Source organism: Mastigoproctus giganteus, chromosome 3 (genome assembly GCF_048544385.1).
Source record: "Mastigoproctus giganteus isolate SK-2022 chromosome 3, ASM4854438v1, whole genome shotgun sequence".
NCBI lineage: Eukaryota > Metazoa > Arthropoda > Arachnida > Uropygi > Thelyphonidae > Mastigoproctus > Mastigoproctus giganteus.
The window spans coordinates 46,564,701-46,585,505 of NC_143577.1; the positions used below are offsets into that span (position 1 = coordinate 46,564,701).

Consider the following 20,805-nt stretch of genomic DNA (forward strand, 5'->3'; position numbering starts at 1 on the left):
CCGGAAACTTTGCTCTAGAGACTAAACATGGGTTTCACCACTTCAAGCCTCCAATAAGCAAAGTGGTGGTATTTCACTGGTTGATGAAAGTCGTCTACTGCCATATCCAAAAATTTCAGTACTTCATACAGCATGTCCTACCCACTTTTTCTTACTGTTGAATACACCATGAATTGTCAAACTAACAGAGTAAGCTTATCTGCAAAAAGATCTAAACCTCCCAACCACTTCCTAATTCATTTCACAAATATACGTGGTCTCAATCCTAATCTCAACGATGTCCATTTCCACTTGCAGTCTGCCACACCCCATGTACTTTCTCTGAGAGAATCTCAGTTATCAGTTGATTCAACTACTGCTCATCTCAGTTGCCCAAATTATTCGCTGTATGATTCCTTTCGCCTCATAGGTGGTACTTGTGCATATGTCCGTTCTGATATTCCCTGTCAGAGACTTGGTAATTTGGAATCTCCTCTTTTCGATCTTCTCTGGCTTAAAATCTCTCTACCCCATTGAGTCAAATGCATCTGTTGTCTCTACCATTCTCCCAACTCCACTAATCACTTGGAGCTCTTTGACTTCCTCTCTTTGCAACTTGACTTTCTCCAGTCCAACTTTCCTAACAGTGAGGTCATTTTCCTTGATGATTTTAATGTTCACAACTCCAGCTGGCTTCCGATTTCTAGTCACACCGACTCAGCTGGTCGAGATGCTGAGGCTTTTGCAATTACTAATGACCTTGCACAGATTGTTCATTTACCTACAAGAATAACTGACAATCCTAACCATACAGCCAACACGCTTGATCTTTTTCTCAAACAACTCTTCTAAGTACATGGTCGAAGTGAGAAGTCCTTTAGGCACCTCAGATCCAACTTGGTGATTGTCTCTTCTCCAATGGAGCCTTTATCTCATGGCTATTCCCAACCTCGTATTATTTGCCATTACAAGAATGCAAAATGGGATGACCTGCGAGATTTCTTTTCTTCTTTTCCTTGGTCAGATTGACTGCTGCACAAATTGAAGCAGTGTGGCATTGGAGGCAAACTGCTGCTATGGATAAGGGGATGGTTGAGTGGCAGAAGACAGAGAGTGGTAATCAATGGACACTGCTCAACGTGGACTAATGTTATTAGTGGAGTTCCTCAGGGTTCAGTGTTGGGTCCGTTGTTGTTTTCGGTGTTTATGAATGATATTGATGATGGGATATCAAGTTTAATGTCCAAGTTTGCAGATGATACAAAGGTTGGCAGGGTTGTTAAGTACACTACTGATGCTATGCTGCTGCAACAGGATCTGGAAAGGTTGAACAGATGGGCTGAGAGGTGGCAAATGAAGTTTAACATTGACAAATGTAAAGTACTACATATGGGAAACAGTAACCCCAGAGCAACGTATCAACTCTGCAGTACTACACTGACAGTGGTGGAGAATGAAAAGGACCTGGGGGTAATTGTGCAGGCAGATATGAAGTTCTCTGAGCAGTGCAGAGGAGCTGCAAGAGTAGCTCATGGTGTCTTGTCAATGATATACAGGAATTTTTCTAGCAGGGATAAGGAGGTGATTATTCCGTTGTATAAGGCAATGGTTAGGCCACATCTTGAGTACTGCATACAGGTCTGGAGGCCTCATTTCAAGAAGGATGTAGAGCTGCTGGAACAGGTACAGAGAAGGGCAACAAGATTAGTGAATGGAACAAAGGGTTGCTCTTACGAAGAAAGGCTTAAGTTTTGCAAATTACAGAGTCTGGAGACTAGGCACCGGCGAGGTGATCTGATAGAGGTGTATAAGGCTTTGAATGGTTTGAGCATGCTCAATGCCAATGGGATTCTTCATCTTGCTCAGAATAATCACCTCAGAGGGCATAAATTCAAACTGAGGAAGGACGGATGTCGGATAGATATGCGGAAATTTGCCTTTGGCCATCGGGCAGTTGGTTGGTGGAACCGACTTCCATCACTTGTTGTTGAAGTTGATAGCCTAAACAAATTTAAAGCTCAACTGGACAGGTATTTCGAACGAACGGAGGGGTGAAAAGGGAGTGGTGTGTGTTTTTTTTTTTTTGGCTGATGCTGAATAAGCTTGCTTTCTTGCATCATATGCCTCTACTAATGCTAATGCTAATTTCAAAACTTCTGATGTCAATGTTTGTTCAGATCGTGTCAGTGAAATTATTCTTGCAGGAATGGAATCCTTTATCCCACACTCCACTTTAAAATCTCGTCCTTTATCTGAACCTTGATTTTCCAATAAATGTGCTAAGGCTGTTCAAGAGAAGAACGTTGCATATCGTTATTGGCTTGTTTCTAATTCTTCAGTTTCATTTTCGGCCTACACCAAAGCTTGCAACAATTGTAAAGCAGTTATTAATCAGTCCAAACTAGAGTTTGAACAGCTAAGAGTAGAAAACTTGCTTCTTGCCCTAATGGTAGCCGAGCATTCTGGTCTCTTGCCAAAGCTATTGGCCGCAACTTTTGCCCATCTCTGCTCCCACCTCTGTCCAAACCAGATGGTTCTGTTGTCACTTCGACCAAGGATAAAGCTGATCTGATAGAATTCCATTTTTCTTCCAACTCATGTATTAATGATCTTGGTAAAACACCTCCCACCATTCCCAACACGCTCCATTCAATGACTCCTGTGGTCTTCCATCAAAAGGATGTCAGAAGGATTTTGACGAATCTTGATGCTAGGTCCTGATGGTATTTCTCCACTTGTTCTCAAAACCTGTGTTCCTGAATTTACTCCTGTTCTCTGCTGCCTTTTTTCACTTTCTTATTCTAAAGGTGTGTTTCCTTCTGCTGGGAAATTTGATCATATCCAGCCAGTGACATATCCGTCCCATCCAATTATCGTCCCATTGCAATTACTTCTACTCTTTCTAAAGTAATGGACAAATCAATTAACCGCCAACTCTTAAACTAACTAGAAACCTTCTGTCTGATCAACAATCGCCAGTATGGATTCCATCAGTGTCGATCCACTGGTGATAATCTGGCTTATGTTACCCATTTATGAACAAATTCAATGGAAAAGTTCAGTGAAACACAAGTAGTTGCTCTTGACATCTCAAAGGCTTTCAATCGTGTCTGGCATAAAGGTCTTCTAAACAAGCTTCCATCTTATGGTTTGCCAACTGTTTTTTTGTAATTGGTTATCCAGTTTTCTCTCTGATCGCCCACTGAGGGTGATGGTAGATGGCTCTCTGTCTTCTAACTTCTCTAACTTCTTCTTCAGTTCTTTCTCCCACTCTTTTCCTCTTGTATATTAATGGCCTTCTTCCATTGACTGGAAATCCTATCCATAGTTTTGATGATGATAGCACATTGCATTCCACTTTCCATTTTGAGAAACCTTGCCCTGCTCAATCAGCTTCAACTTCTCAAAAATCTGCCACCAATTCCTTAAATGCTGATCTCCAGGAAATTCTCCAGTGGGACAAAAACAATTTAGTTGATTTCAATCCTTCTAAAACTCAGTCTTGTCTTATATCTCACAAAAAGAATTCTTCTGCTCCTATGCTTATCTTTGGTGACACTCCGATTTCTAGGCAAAATGATATATCTCTTTTGGAGATTACCTTGACTTCTAAGCTCTCTTGGCACAAGCACATTACAAATATTGCTTCCTCTGCATCTAAAAAACTTGGTTTTCTCTTTTGCTCTCGGCGGTACTTTTCTTCCAAACAGCTGTTCACACTGTACAAATTGCAAATCCGCCCTACCATGGAATATTGTTCCCACATCTGGGGTGGTGCCTCCAAAACCTCTCTCATACTTCGTGATTCCATTCAGAAGAGGGCAGTTGGGTTAATTAATGCTATCTTCCCTTGCTGTCTCATAGGCGTACTGTTTCTGCTGCAGCCTTTTCTACAGATACTTCCATGGGTACTGTTCTTCTGAATTGGCTTCTATAATTCCCCTGCTCTCTTTCAAAACAGTCCGAACACGTGCTGCCACCAGCCAACATCCATTTACTGTCCAACTTCAAACTCACAGAACCAACTTTTCATCTTCCTCGTTTATTTATTCAACTGCCGTATAAACCATAACGCATACATACATTAGAAAAAAACATATTATATAGACCATCCGATGTTTAGTACATAGCGGCTGCTCAATTTAAAATGGCTGCTAACATACACAATATGTATCGTAAAAGCACAGGAATGCAAGATACACATAACGAACAATGTCTTGGAACGGAACTTGTTCATAAACTGAGAGTTGCCTGTAGTGTAATTTTGGTCCATGTATTCCAGTCTCTAAGAGGTAGGTTGCAGTTGCTCATAATGAGACAATCATATTAACTAACCCATCCAATCTATCTAAAGAGATTTTTGTCATACTTCTCAGTCATTTGGCCTGTAACATATCCCCATTATCATATTTCCTTTACTGCAAGTCATTTCACATCACACTGACATCTGCATTACCTCTATCTGCTTCCTTACAAGTGTTTAAATTTGAAGTATAAATTCAATACAAAACAAAATGTGCCTTCTGACTGGTTACAGAAAAGCTGTGTAATGATGTTATTTTCAAACTCTTGTTTAAATAAAAATAAGTGATAACTGAAAAGTAGAATTTTTTGGAAGTAAAACATATAGTAATTCAATAACCATTCCATATGTATATAATAGCAATCATAAATAATTTAATCTATAAGTATAAATAAACAAATCTTTTTAGAAATCAAGTATATACAATGCTGCTTTAAACTGAAAATGACTTTTTTTTTTAAAAAGGGTTGTATCTTATTATAGCATAAAATACAAAAATACCAATAGTGTTATACCGGCATTCACTATATCTAGAATAAAATAAATAATATGTACAATAAAAACTAGTACAAAGTTTTATGTACAACAGATAAAATAAAAGCATACTCTATCCAGAAAACATTGAAAGAACCATTTCAATGTATAAAGACTAGAATGAATTTCAAACTTGTCAAAATGAAGCTTTAGCTTTGGCAAGAAGTACATTAAGATTTTATCATGATGCTCTTGGAAGCGCTGCAGTTTTGGAAATCCAGGGATAAAGAATCCTAAAATATTTTCATAAAAAATGGAACAGTCAAATTCAACAAAATGTTAATGGTATATAAACATTAAAAAAATTATAATTCAATAATAATAATAATAAAAAAATCTTACTATTTAGGTTATATAAAAATTTGTCAAAAATGAAAGATAATGGCTTCATAGTTATAATTAAAGAGAAAAACAACCTAAAGTAATTTTTTCTTGGAAAGTGCATTTGGTTCATTTTAGAATATTACAAGGTTTATCCCAAAAGTAATGCCCACTGCACTGCACTCCTCACTTCACATGCTTACATGATGGACATTTATTAGGACAATAACTTCAAATTTAACCTCAAAATTAGTGTTTTACACAGTTCCTGCATTAAATGTTTGTGAAGAGGATTTTAAAAATTAATAGTAATATTGCTTCGGGTCAGATTACTGTTTCAGAGAAAAAATCTTTAATCAAAATTGAAACTTTGTGGTTGGATGTTGACAGAATTTATGAACTGTTCCAGAAAGTGTGTGATGAATCAACAGTAGATTGTAGCATGATTTCATGTTGGTCTCAAAGGTTTCATCAAGGTCAGACCAGTGTTGAAGACAAACAATGCTCAGGTAGACCAAGAATATCTACAGACAGCAATCAGCAGTCACTATTACCACCATTTGGAGGAAGACAGACATATGACCTATGAAGAAATAGCTAATGAACCTGGAATACCAAAATCATCTGTTCACTGAATTTTAACGGAGGCATTACAAAAACCAAAGGTCACTGTCTGATGGGTCCTACATTTGCTGTCAGATGAACAAGGAGCAAAGCATAAAGAAATTGCAATGCAGTTAATTGCACATGAAGGTGAAGAGTTAAAAATGCATTGCTGCCATTGATGAGACAAAGACACATGACTCTGAACTGAACTGAGGTCACAATCAGCTCAGTGGAAGCATTCATCTTTGCCATGCCCAATTAAATGTTGCTGGCAGCAGTCAAAGACGAAACAAATGGTCATCATGGCCTACGATTATGAGAGCATTATTGCCACTGATCAAGTGCCACTTGGAAAATCAGTAAATGGACACTACTACGCAACATTTCTTCATCAGAAATTATGGCAAAAAATTCATCAGAAGCTGTCATAGATGTTGAAAGCTGGTGTGCTCATACTCCATGACAATGCAAAGCCTCATTATCACAGTCTGTGGAGCTTGTTTTACCAACTACAAGCTATTCCCCAAGCTCAAGGAAATATTGAATGAACATGAACAGATATTTCTCTCTATAGAAGTATCTAGTGCAACCACGACCCAATGCTTCAGACAGCTTAACTTCAGCAGACAATTAAATGACATTCAAAAATTACTTGAATGCTGGGGAGCAGTCATAAGGTGTGAAGGAGACTACATTGAAGGTTTTTAATGTAAATTAAAATAAATTCATTTTAAATTAGCTGCTTTTGTGCATTACTTTTGAAATAACTTTTGTATGTAATATATGTACATCAGTTAGAAACACACTGAATTTTTAATCTTCAAACATGCCTTGCTGGATGGGGAAAATAATTGCTTGTAACTGCAATAATATATACTAACCCAATAATGATAGAATATAGTAAACTATAAAATAAAGTATACAGATAAAATGATAAAGTTGAAAGTGATAAAATTAAAGAATTAAAAGAAAGAAAATAAAATGCTAAATACACCAAAGCTTTCAAAGAAGACCATTTCTTTTGTAAGAGTGAAATTTATAGTGGCAGTACATTCTTAAAAAAAAATACAAGGTTCACAGCAAAGTACCTATTGCTAAATGATCATGGCAGTTAATCTCCACACAAGCATCGAGACTAGAAATGTCCCAGGAGTACACCAGGAAATCCATTCATCTCATCCAAGAACTACTACACCCTGAACATGGGATGAAACTAAAATCTAAATGGCATTGTGTTCCAAAGAACAAATCCATAAGCTCTTGAGCAATTTCCAGTGCTAAAGGCGCCTCTGTAGCCAGGTGGGAAGGAGCAGCAGTGCGTAGCACACGCTTCTTGATTAGACCGGGGTTCGAGCCCGTCACCACCAAATACGGAGGATGCGGAAAGGTCAGGAATGACCACCGCATATTCACGGAGCAATATGGCCTTAGTTGCTAATGCTCCTAAAAACCAAATAACAAACAAACCAGTGCTAAAACCTATGATAATGACCAATAATAACTGCATCTCCTTGACAAGCCAACACCCATAAAATTAACATAAGTATGTTTGGGAGGGAAGGTGGAGGCAGAGAGGAGCATTTACAACCAATGTGACTGCATGTATTCCTTACTCTCCACGCATAACAGAATGGATCTCGAGGATCTTAAGCTGTCAGAAGTGCTTTGGGCAACTGCCAGGGTGAAGGTTGCATGCAGTTGTGTTGAGTGAATGATTCTGCACCATCAGAGGCATCATTGGAACCACATATACCAATGAGCCAAAACATTATGACCAACCAACTTAATATGATGTTGGTCCTCCACGTGCAGCCAGAACAGCTTGTACCTGGCAAGGCATGGACGCTACAAGATTTCTAAATGTGTCTTGTGGTATCTGGTACCAACATGTAACCAGCAGATCCTTTAACTCCTGTTGTCCATGGTTGACACGCTGCAGATTTTATTTACTTACAAAGTAAATAAAACATTTTTTTTTTGTAAAATTAATCATTCTAAAAAATGAAAATCTTTGCATCAGTGAGAGGGAGGCACCATCAGTCAATGTGGCCTAGGGGTGCCATATATCCTCAAGCCAGCAAGGGATGGCAGCATAAAAATAGCTTTTTAAATTGGAGAAGACTGCACCTGTTGATTTCAATTATCTAATTTGGGTTTACAAAAGCCAAAATTTCTGTGAAATTCAAGTCTGGAATTTGATAAAACTGAATCAAATAATACATGTGGAAGATATTACTGTATCGACAATAAGTAACAGGTTTTATTTAAAATTTTTTTTATGAATTTGAATTTGGATGATAACTTTGTTTTTTGACAATATTTGTTTTTAGTTTTGAATGTGAAATTCAATTCTTTCTTTTTTCTGACAATTTTACTTCAGTGTTGGGCAATAAAGTCAAAATACAAACAAATTAATATTTTAAGGCATTTATGTATAAAATTTTATTTTTTGCAAAATTTCAAATCTGCACAATAAAACTTTCTCTATACAGGCAGCCATTATCGAAAATTTACTCTGGGGCACTCATTTGAATGCAGCAAACTCACTTGTGGAAAGGTTAATAAACAAATTTACAGAAAACCTGGAACAAGCAGAAGTCTGCAAATACAATATAATGCAACATCATGTTCTTTAGTATTGGTAGTGACAAATGAAGGGAAGCAGGCCTATACAGCATCAACCAAAAAATGTGTGAAGGGAAAAAAAAAAAAAAAAAAAAAAACCATCTCATCTAAGTCCTCTGTAACAAACTATCCACTTTCACAACACCAGATGAAGTTGGTCACAGCAATCAATCACTCTCTGGTTAAAAGCAAATTTTTGCATATCTATCCTACAACCATCCTTTTAAAATTCAAGTTTAGGTTTCATTATGTGTGTTGTCTGAGAAAGACGAAGGATGCCATCAGTATTGGTACACTCAATCCATTTAAAGTCTTAAGGACTTCAAGCAGATACCTCTCATAGCTGCCTACTGTCCAGACTTCTTGGCAAGAGCACCTTTTGGAGTCCCTGACTAATCTTTGTTGCACCCATCCCAATACATTCATATTCTTCCTAAAATTAAGCTTCCAGACTTCCATGCAGTATTCACGATGCAGCCTAACCACTGCCTTATACAACAGGATAATTACTTTCTTGTTCCTGCTGGCAAAATTCATATGTATCATTGACGGAACCCAATGAACAATCCTAGAATTCTGCCTACACTGTTAAGGGAAATTCATGTTGAACTGTAAAATTATTTGTATGCAACCTTTATTAGTTTTCAAAATGGAATATGCCCTTCCAACAACAGTGTAGTATATTTATTTTAGAAATTAAGCTTTTCTGTTATTCTTAAATGCAAGAGGATATGTTTGGCTAATTAGTTCTTTAACATTTGAAAATGAGAAGCTGGCAGCCAAGAAATGCAAAAAGAGCACAACAAATTCTGACCAGCATGGAATCATTGTTAATTTATCCTAATAGCACCAGCCAATAAAAAATATTTTTTGTCATAGGAAGGAAATAAACACGTTGATTCTGAAAATCACCATAAAAGTCTCTATCAAGTCTCAAAAGATGTACCAATGTTTAATTTCAAAATAAAGGGATATACACCTAATTCTGTTTTTACACGATAGATACGTTCCTGAAAAATACGTGTAAAAAAAATTCGTGTAAAAAAATACATTGTATTTATGGAAGAAAAGAAGATTGGTTCCGGATCTAAAAAATCAGTAAAAATAATTTAAAAAAAACACATAAAAATATTCTTTTTAAGCTTATTATTTTATTTTAAACAAAATACACATGTAATAATATGTAATGAAAATGTATTAAAGTAAATTTGTATGCATATGAAATGAATTCTTTATGAACAAAAAAAATCTGTTTTACACATAACAAAATTTTATTCATTTTCACTTTCTGATAATAAACGGCGCATACGTTTGCGTACGACTGGAATATCACTGCTATCACTAGAAATGTTGTGGACATCGTCTTCTTCCTCTATTAATGAAATTCTTTCTGTGATCTCTTGAGCAAAATCAGCACGAGTCTCCTCTGGTGCTGATGTTTCACCTGTTTTACGAACGAATTCAGTTATTAATCGTTGTGTTCGTGTTTCGGTTAGGCCGTTATATAATTCTCTGTAAGAGGCTGTCAACAATTTCAGTTCAAGTTGAAACTTCTCAGCGCGTTCCTCATTAGGGTCATGTTTGACAAAATGATTACCTAATTTTCTGGCCAGTTCCAGACCTTCTTTTATTAAATCTGCATTTAGAACAGGATCATTTTCTTCATTATCACTACGTTCTGTGGGATAAGGAGTCCCAAGGACAATCTCTAATATTTCATCTTCGCTTAGGGCTTTGTCGGTTAACAATTCATCAATATCTTCAAACGATAGATCATCGAATCCTTCTCCACCAATTTTGTGTGTCATTGTAATGATGTTGGGAAATGCGGTCCTATTAAGGATGATGGGATCTTTGATTTTTACACATTGTGGCCAAACCGCTTTCCAACACGCATTTAAAGTTGCTGGTTTTAATTCAGTTAACGCTAATCCAACTTGATTGATACAATCCATAATTGAGAATTTCTTCCACACATCAATGACTGTTAGTGTTTCATCATTCAGTTTGTCCAAAACGTGTTGGAATGTTCGTTTTACGTAGTATGTTTTAATTGTCGCAATTATACCTTGGTCTACCGGTTGTATCAAAGATGTAGTATTAGGTGGCAGAAATAAAATTTGTACGTTTGGGTGTTCCAAGACAGGATGGCTGGGTGCATTATCAAGAATCAGAAGAACTTTAAATTCGAGACCTTTCAAATTCATATAACGTCTGACTTCTGGGACGAAACATTTGTTGAACCATTCTATAAAGATAGCAGTAGTCACCCAGGCCTTCTTGTTTGCCATCCAGTGAACAGGTAGTTTATTGATATCTACACCTTTCATTGAACGTGGGTTTAGGGCTCGATTTACCAGCAGTGGTTTCAACATACGATCTCCTGAAGCGTTAGAGGAAAATAATAAGGTCACACGATCCTTAGCTACCTTAAAACCACCAGCAGTTTTTTGCGATTTGGCTACATACGTTCTGTTCGACATTCGTTTCCAGAAGAAACCAGTTTCATCTGCATTCCACACTTGATCAGGAGTGTATCCTCCATCTTCAATAATTTTTGCAAGTTCCTGCGGGAATACTTTAGCAGCCGATTCACCTTTAATTTTTATATTATGAAGAGTATTCCTTTTAAGAAACCCTGTCATCCAACCTGTACACGCAGAAAATTCATACTTTCTGTTTAATTGAGATGAAGTGCTTGGCTCCTTTTCTTTAATCTGTCTGTAAATTCTTAGTGCTGTTTGCTTGATGGCATTTCCATCTACTGGTACTTTTTTTTGTGACTGGTCTTCTATCCATATTACCAGAGCCTTTTCCATTTTTTCCTTGACAATATCTCTTGTATATGATGATGAATTAACACTTACTTTTGTTTCAGAACATACCGACTTCCTAATTGCAGCTTAATTTTTCTTAATAGTTCTTACGGTAGCTTCATGTACACCAAAATGCTTTCCTACAGACGTAGCCCCTTGTCCAGTTGCAAGACGATCTAAAACTTGAATTTTAAGTTCCAAAGAAACTTTCCTTTTCATTTTGGTAATAGGCGAATTATTCAACATTAATAAGGGCTACCGAAAAATATCTCAGTTATAATTAATAAAAAAAGGTATGAAAAATTTGTAAACTTACAATTTATTGACTATCGGCAAAATTAATAAATTTTTACATGCACAAATTTCACTAAAGATTCTTTCACTTTGAAATAGAGCGTACTACTAAATGTCTTCCGAAGATACAATGCACAAATACCGTAGATGTGCACCAAATTCAATAAAAACGTTGACGATTCATAGATATCTAGATGTACACATTGGTAAACAAAAGCACGCGTTTCAAAACGCACACACTAGCTGTTATCCAATCTATTGGTGCGTGTAAAATAGAAATGATACTAATATGCCACAAATTAAAAAAAAAATTTTCTTAGAATTTAGGCAAAAAAAATTAATTGAAATCGTGTTAAATCAAAATGACTCGCGTAAAAAGAGAATGAAATTTTTATTTTGAATTCGTGTTAAATCAAATTCGTGTAAAAAAAGTTCGTGCAAAAACAGAATTAGGTGTATACGTATAATTCAAATTTGCAATACAAGTGTAAAAAAATATTATATGCTTGGAGAATAGATTTACACCCCTGAGAACGTGTTGCGATCAGTTAATACTTGGAAAACCTTGGCACAGCCTACAAAAATCCTCACCAAAAACGCTGTGCTCTCTTCAAATTGTAACTTGTTGCATTGGAATTTGAACCTAAGAACCATAGGTAGAAAGTCTGATTATGTTTATCACAAGAAAACCAAAATATATTGCTAAAATTAAGAGAATTAGCTTATATCTCTTAAAATAAATCAGTATGTCATACATTACTGGCTAGGTTATGCGAAAGTGGCATATATTGGTAAAACGTAACTCTCCCTATATTTAATAACTGTGACGTGATGTGAAACTATCATGGTGATTTTCAAAATCTACGCATAAAAATTGGTTAAAAAAGCATTTAAGTTCTTGGAGATAAAAATCGTGTTGGCTAGTGTAATCTGTTGTTAAAATACAGATTTCGTGATGCTGTTATGGGAAGGCATTATAAGAAACTCAGGTATAGATCAAAGGAAGAATATTTTCTTGAGGCCAACATTATGTTTGTCCCATATATCAAATAATGTGACATCTACTTATCTAGCATACTCAAAGGTGATCTAAATAAAATATGCATAAACAGTTGAACTTGCTTATAACAAAGTCAAAGAGAATTGATGAAAACTTAGTTATATCTGAAAATGTGTTAAAAAAAACTTGAACAAAATGGATGAGATACAGTACAGTACAGTACAGGAACTCCCCGATTTACATAAGGGTTACGTTCCATGGAACGCTAGGTAAGTCGGAATTTCCCCCATGCTTGGGCAGCACTCGCAACTGTGCTTGCTGAATTGATTGAATCAAAAAATAATGTTTGGTGACATGTAAATAGAATTATTAATTGTATTTATTAAATTTTTTATCTCATGCGCAGGAAAAATTACAAAAGTGTGCAATTTAAAAAAAATTTCAAAATTATAAAATTACAAAAAAAGAGGAGACAGGCATAACATCAGTAAGTTTTACCTCTGGAGCTTTGTTGCCAGAATTGACATATTCAGCTGATAAGTATGCTGCTGCGGAGGTTGAGGACTGTGGAGATTTATAAGGGGTCGGCTGCTCAACTTTTATGAAACAACATATTAATTATTTGTTGTCTTCATTTCTAAATCAATTTTGTTTCATTTCCAGCGCTTGGACTTTCCATTGGTCCCTTTCCCTTCATCATTGTAATACGTAAATAGGAATGAAGAGGTTTCTGAAAATTTGTTTTTTATATGATTGAAGATTTCAGTGAAGGGGAACACATTGCATCATAATAGCGTAAAAACCCACATAATTGCAGTTATCGGTATTATCGCAAATTCAATAAGATCGAGTTTACTACTCGTTTATAATTAGATGCACTAACAGAAAAGCCCAATAAACCTGAGAGTGCAAATTGATTTTATTGTTTTTTGGTCATGAACTCCAGAAACGTGCTTTAGAAAAATATCACAAAGGCGTTCAAAATTGGTTCTTATAACGGGAACATATGATAACGATGAAAGTGTAGTGCAATTTCCATTATAAAAATGACCATTTAGAGAGATAAATAGCTTAGTTATATAGCCAAATTTTCAACTTCCAAGGACTTGGAATGAATTACAAAAAAAAAAAAAATAATAATAATAATAATAATAAATAAATAAAAATAATGTGTTATTGGGTTCACATTATGATATTTTCATGATACCTCCATTTATTCCTATGGGAAGCAAAATACATTTCCACGATTTTGTTAAGTTTGCAACGGCCGGCAAAAAACTTCCATTTATTCCTATGGGAAGCAAAATACATTTCCACGATTTTTTGAAGTTTGCACTGGCCGGCAAAAAACTTACGTAAAGTCGAATTTCCGTAAGTCGAGTATTACGTAAGTTGGGAAGTTCCTGTATTATGTAATGAAAACATTGAAAAGCAAAAGGTAAACAAAAAGTGAGTGAGTAAATATAACTGACACAGTCAAACTCATAATCAACTATTCATTTAAATTATGATTTTTCCTTTTCTCCGCATATTACAATCTCAGAATATGACTTGTGAATCACAAAACATTTATTTCTATTTAAAAATGCCAGTATTTGCAGCCAAAACACCATTTTCTATGATTTGTTCTAATTCATCTTCACCATCCATCATCTTCGTTTTTTGGGTTAAAATGAAAAAAAGTAAGCAGAATGTGTTATTTAATTGCTTTATTCCCCCATATTATAAATTATTATTATTAGTAAGTAGTAGCGGCAAATAATGCAAGGAAGCAAGCTTGGTGAAATTTATTCAAACAATTCACTTCCATAATACCATATGGCAGTCTGCCCCAATAATCAATTACTCTTTGGCTGAAAGGAAATATGTGCACATCTATCCTGTAGCCATTCTTCTTCAGTTTTAATTTATGTTCCCTTGTGTGTGTGTTGTTCATAAAAAAAAAAAAAAAAAAAAAAAAAAGAGTAAGAATAACATCGAGTTTACACAATCCACTTAAAGCTTTAAAAACTTAAGTCAGGTCTGCATACAAATGCTTAGTGCTTCAATTTGCAGAACTGAAGTTTTCTGTGGTAAGAGTACTCCTTTGTGTTCTTGACTAATGTGGCTTCTCTTCTCTGCACCTGTTCCAACAGATCCACACTTAAACCATGCTTGATATGCTTCATCAATATCATTCATGAATACTGTAAACAGTATGGGACCATCAATGAACTCTGAAGGATTCCACTAATAACATTAGTTCAAGAAGAGCAGTGCCCATTTATAACCACCCTGTATTCTGTCACTCAACCAGCAGTAACTTGCCTAATGTCACACTGTTCCAGTTAGTACAGGAGTCTTCCATTCAGAAGTGTCAAAAGCTTTGCTGAAATTTAAATATATGATGTCAAACAGGATTTCCCCCCCACTGTCCCAACAAATCAATGATGTGATTTCTCCATTCCTGTTAAGATGATTCCGCAATAGTTCTTTAACCAGTGACTCCATTATTTTCCCTGGAACAGAAGTCAATATTACAGGTCTCTATAATTGCTCACGCTGTCCTTTGATCCCCTTTGTGAATAGAAGAGATCTCTTATTCACAATGGGGGATTGCGCATCTCTGATCCATAGGCACCTCCCTTGAATCCAAGGATGCTCTTGTAATTATGGCCAAAGGTTTGCTATCTCTTTTCCTGATTCTTTTAATATAACTGGACTGATCCCATTAGTCACAGGTGACTTATTTACTTTTAGCTGCAGCAATTTCTCTTCCACTTTCTTTTCAGTTATAAAAAAACTTGGGGTACTTTTGGTATTCCCATTCCTAAAAACTTCTTCATGCATGAATGTAGATATAAAATATTTATTTAGTTTATCAGCAACTTGAACAAAATCATCAGAAGTTATGCCACTTGTGGGCCAATGTTGTTCATCTCCTTCTACTGGTGAGCAAATTCTACTAGCTATTCATCATTCTTGTTTGATTTTTATGTTATGATATTCAATGCATAACCCAGTCAAATCTATTCTCTTAAAACAACAAGGCTTAAAATATTATTTGTTATTCTTTACATTTTTGAGATGTGTAAAATTAACATGTTCATTAGCAAGAGCTGCATGGCACAGAAGATTACTAAAAACTGACTGAAATTCAACCAAGTGTCATTCTCTTATCTCTCTCTCAATTAAACTTTCTCTGGTCTCAATATGATGCACGGTATTGTATAAATTTTTTTTTACCACTATCAGAGCTTGTATATGGCCATACAATGTTAAATATACAGAACTGCATACAGTTACACATGACAGTGTATATATGGCAATGGAATAATTTTTTTATACTACATGTAAAAATTACTAATCTCTGATAATTGCTTTCTTTTTTATGAGTGGAAAAGGATTAACATAAATAAAACTGCTAAACATGACACCTTCAGGTTTTTAAGTTCTAAATCAAAGGGAACTGAAACTTATTTGTTATACACAAATTTGCTATAAATGACTTCATAAATAGATTCAATTGTAAATGTTAACAGATTCAAAAATTCTTTATCTGTTCTATTTAGAGTAACAAAAAACTTCTTGAACAAATTTCAGCTCTTACCATGCATAGCATGCCTGTCATCACTCATGAGAATTGATAATGCCCAGAAAGCATCCTAGAAAATAACAGTGAATGTCTAGAAAATCTAGATTTAATGCAAGAAATCATAATTTACTGTCCCAAAATTACATTATCCCTTCCACTTCTTTTTGAGAATAAAAATTTCTCTTTTTTGCTATTACTAATAAGTACAGTATAATATATGCAACCCTGCTACCCATTTTTTTTTTTTTAACTTGAAAAAGTAAAATAAATTTATTTATATAAATATATAGCTAGTATAGCCAGAGCTAGAGGCATTTGCAACTTCATTTTTAACAGCTAACAATTGGTCATGCATTTTTTGTTTCATTTATAACTGCTCATTCCTGATGAGCAGTTATAAATGAAATTAAGTGGATATGTCCAATATGCATTATTATTATTATTATTATTATTATTATTATTATTAGCCATATGGTGCAAGGAAGCCTGAGGCTTATGCTGCACTAGCCAAAATAAATGTTCAAGTTACTCTGAGTGAGAGAGAGAGAGAGAGAGAGAGAGAGAGAGAGAGAGAGAGAGAGAGAGAGAGAGAGAGAGAGAGAGAGAGAGAGTAGAAAAGAATCATCAAAGAAAAGAAGAACGATGATATCCAGCTCCGTACCCTGGGTGTGCCAAGCCCATACTCACCAGATGTGAGCCCCTGCATTTGGTGCATATTGGACATAAAAGATGACAAAACTAGACAGCCACTATTTAAAGTATCCTACTTAAACTGTTTTGAGTGAGTAATGAAGCAAGAGCATCTTGGGTTGTATCAATAACCTCTTGTTTGCTGTGGATGTAGAAGCCTTGTAAACATTTCATTTTAGAGAAAATGAAAAAAATTGCATAATGAAAGAGGTCAGGCAAATTACGGGGAATCCAGTAACACAATACAGCATTGCATTTAGCAATCTCTTGTTGCATGAGAAAAGAGCAACATATGGGTTTGTCACTGTGCAACAGATTCCAATATTTTACTGTCCACCATTATGGATGTTTTCTGAATTGCTTCTTGTAGTCAGCACAACACCTGCCTGTACGTAGCTTTCCTTACTCACAGTAACTTGAGATATGAATTTGTAGAGCATCACACAATGGTCAAAATAAACTGCTAATATTACTTTCTTTTTTGATTTATCTTGTCAAAATTTTTTTGATTGTGGCAAATGAAGCAGCTTCCAAGTCAATGGTTTACATTTTGTTTGTGGATTATAGAGAAAACATCACATCTTGTTCTCTGTGATGGACTCTAGGAAAAGTGCATCATTATCATATGCTACTATAAGATCAATGTGAATTGTTATCTGCACATTGCATTGATCATCTTTAAGCATCCAAGGCACTACATGCTGAGCAACCTAATTGTATGTTAAAAACATCACCACTTAAAATTTTGTGACAGTTTCCTGGTAAAATGTTTAAAGCTTCAACAAGTTTATCAACAGCAACATAATGGTTCTGATGCACAAGCACTCTAATTGTTTCAGCTTTATTTTAGGGCATAAGAGCAGTTAAAGGACTGTCAGTAAGGTCATTGTTTGCTAAACTTTCTCTTCTTCCTCTGAATCTATGATACCATTCAAACATGGTAGTATAAGGTGGAGAATCCTTTTCATTAACCTCGCACATCATTTCTGATGCATCAGAAGAAGATTTGACCATGTGGCCATCCCAGAATATAAACAGAAAATTTATTTTTTATTTTTATTTCCCTAAGTACTTACAAAATCTGATGTTTGCATGAAATCATGACACAATAAATGCAATTCAAATGCACACAGAAGCAAAAGGTACTGAATAATTAACACACATCAAATCTAGAAGCAGGCTGAAACAAAATGTACTGAATAATTAACACACATCAAATCTAGAAGCAGGCTGAAACTCGCAATCTAATTTGCAACAAAGCAAACTTGCAACAAAGCAAACTGTGCTATGTTTATTGACTGTAGTGCTGTGGGGCCATTAGAGAAACTTGTTAACAAATATATTTGCACATATTTGTGCATAGGAGTGTAAGAGTGAGGCTCAATACGTTTTACGTTGATTTCAATATTTGTAAACAATAAGAGAAGAAGCTTACCTCAATATGATACGTAGAACACTTCCGTATGATACTCTCCAGAAATTAAATTAAATATAACATTACAGTAAAATATAAATTAAAAACAATTAAAAATCAATTGAACACAATTAAAAATTAAGTAAAAAATTAATTTAAAAAGTTTAATGTAAATTTTGCAAACCAATTTTCCTTCCTGAAGCTGAAAATGCTTTTTGACCATATGTTGTGATCACAGGAATGAAAATTACAGAGTATGTGTGATCATAAATCTTAAATAAGGATTGAGCATCACTCTTGTACTCCTATGCAAAAATATGTGCAAATATATTTGTTAAGAAGTTTCTCTAATGGCCCCACAGTCAATAAACGTAGCAGTGGAGTATGTTTTTTGTTAGCGGCATGAAAGGCTAATTCTGATGCTGCTGAACAAGATTAGTCAAAATTAAATTACATGAGAATTCTATTAACGTCCGCCGTAAATATCTAATCCAATTCGTGGTTTTTTAAGTGCATGCATAAAGACAAATAATCCTTATTTAAGATTCATGCTCACACATACTCCATAATTTTTTTTAATAATACTCTTAATAATACTTTTAATAATACTCTTAATAATACTTTTAATAATACTTCATAATACTCCATAAGTTAATTTTTTACTTAATTTTTAATTGCATTCAATTGATTTTTAATTGTTTTCAATTTATTTTTTACTGTAATGCTATATTCATTTTAATTTCTGGAGAGTATCATACGAAAGAGTATCATATCGAGGTAAGCTTCTCTTATTCTTTACAAGTATTGAATAGTTCAATATTTAATTGTTGTTACTAAAGTTTCAGCCATTATTTCTACCAGTTTATTTAATGATGTTTGTAGTTTATAAAAACAATGTTTGCCCCTTTGTTCTATGTTTTATGTGAGTAAATTTGTGCATATTTTATCAATTTTACTTAAATTTAATACATACATATAGATTTTTTTTTTATTACTTTTACTATATTTTTTTATGGCTGATTTATTTTATTTCAATTTTTATTTAATTTTTACTATGAAAATCCTGCCACACTGACTAAATAGTTTTATTTAGTCTGTTTGGTCAATGTAGCAAGAATATTGTTATAGTTTTTTTCACTGTTTTGTCTAAGCAGCTGATAAGTGCAACAGATCTACAGTTTGAGGTATACCTGACTGATTTTTCCAGGTTTCAAGAAAGAAAGCCTCCAGTTATCAGGATAACAGTCTTATAAGTATATTCTTATAAGACTGTTATAAGTATGAGAGAAGGCTAGCACACAGGTGTGCTAGCCTTCTCTCATACCTCGAGGGAGAAAGTCATACATTTGAAGATAGACATACCATGGTGGAAGGAATTGCCTTGGTGACCATTGTGACTCAACAATAGATGTCCAAGTGAGATGGTTCATTTGCTTCATCCTAGAAGCAATGGCTTTGGATAGGAGATGTACGAAAGGCTCCAATGGCAGTGTGGATGGCCTGGTGATGGACTGAATCTAACCATCGAAGTGCACTATGTCTAGCAGAAGCATAAATCTGAGAACCATAAAAAAAGATTCTCTCTCTCAAATTTAGGACAGGCAAGAGCCTAGTAAAGCCAGAGTAGGGTACAATGATCTGTACCCCACAAAGCTGACAAAAGGGCACAAAGGATATTAAGCCTTAATATGTGTTCTAGAAATGTCAGCTTCTTGTCAAAAATAAGTCCCTGGAATTTGACTTTGGTTACCAATGGAATGCTGTTTTGCTAAAGCCTTAATTCCGGGTCAGGATGAAGATCATATTTGTGACAAAAGTGCACAAATGGTCTTCTGTGATGAAAATCTAAACCCTTTAGCTAATGACCAAGATGTAAGGTGATCAATTGCTTTTTGAAGTTGCTTTTCAATGACCCTCATATTGCACGAATGACAAAATATTGTAAAATCGTCAATGTAAAGGGCATTGTTTACATTGGTGGAAGTTTTTCTGTGATAGTTTATTTTGATGGCAAATAGCATGATACTTAGAATGGATCTTGTGAGATTCCCTCCACTTGGCAAAACACTTGAGAGAGCATAGATCCTAAACAAACTTAAAACTGGTGTTTTGAAAAGAAGTTTTTAATAAAAAGAGGAAGGTTATTGCTCTTTTTAATAAAAAGAGCAATAACCTCTGATCTGTTTCTTTGGAAGCTGCACTGTGTCCTGAAAGTAGACTGTTTGTTTCCAAATACCATATGAGGTACGTGTTAACCATTCTTCCCAGGTCCTCCACAAACAGCTTGTCAGGGCAATGGGACGATAGTTATTGGATTTCTAGGATCCTTTCCTGGTTTTGGGGAAGCAGGAACAACTGCCTTCCTCCAGGAATTCAGAAATTCTTTGCCAAGAAAGATTCTATTAAATAAAGCTAAAAGATGATCCTGAGATTCTCTTGAAAGGTAGGTTATCATACTGGATGTCACTGGCCTCACAGCAGTTGCTTGTGACAGAATGACTGCTGTGCTAAACTCTTCCTGTGTAAAGGGCTTTGAAGAGAAGTTTAATGGATGTTTCACTTTTTTCTTTTAGGGCCAAGAACCCTGGGGGGGGAGTGATGTTATTGACGAGATTTTCCCTAGAGTATTTGCAACTGCAGCTGGATCTG

General features: G+C 35.1%; 1 protein-coding gene across 1 annotated transcript in view; it reads right to left on the reverse strand.

The window, feature by feature from the left end:
- The window catches only part of LOC150087932 (USP6 N-terminal-like protein), a 173,741-nt gene that overhangs the window by 37,952 nt on the left and 114,984 nt on the right, over positions 1 to 20,805 (reverse strand). The window contains exons 9-10 of the mRNA XM_090369968.1: positions 16,068 to 16,122; positions 4,889 to 5,049 (exon numbers count right to left, since the gene is read on the reverse strand). Coding sequence (XP_090226094.1) covers positions 4,889 to 5,049; positions 16,068 to 16,122 — 216 coding nt within the window. The remainder of the gene's footprint in view (positions 1 to 4,888; positions 5,050 to 16,067; positions 16,123 to 20,805) is intronic.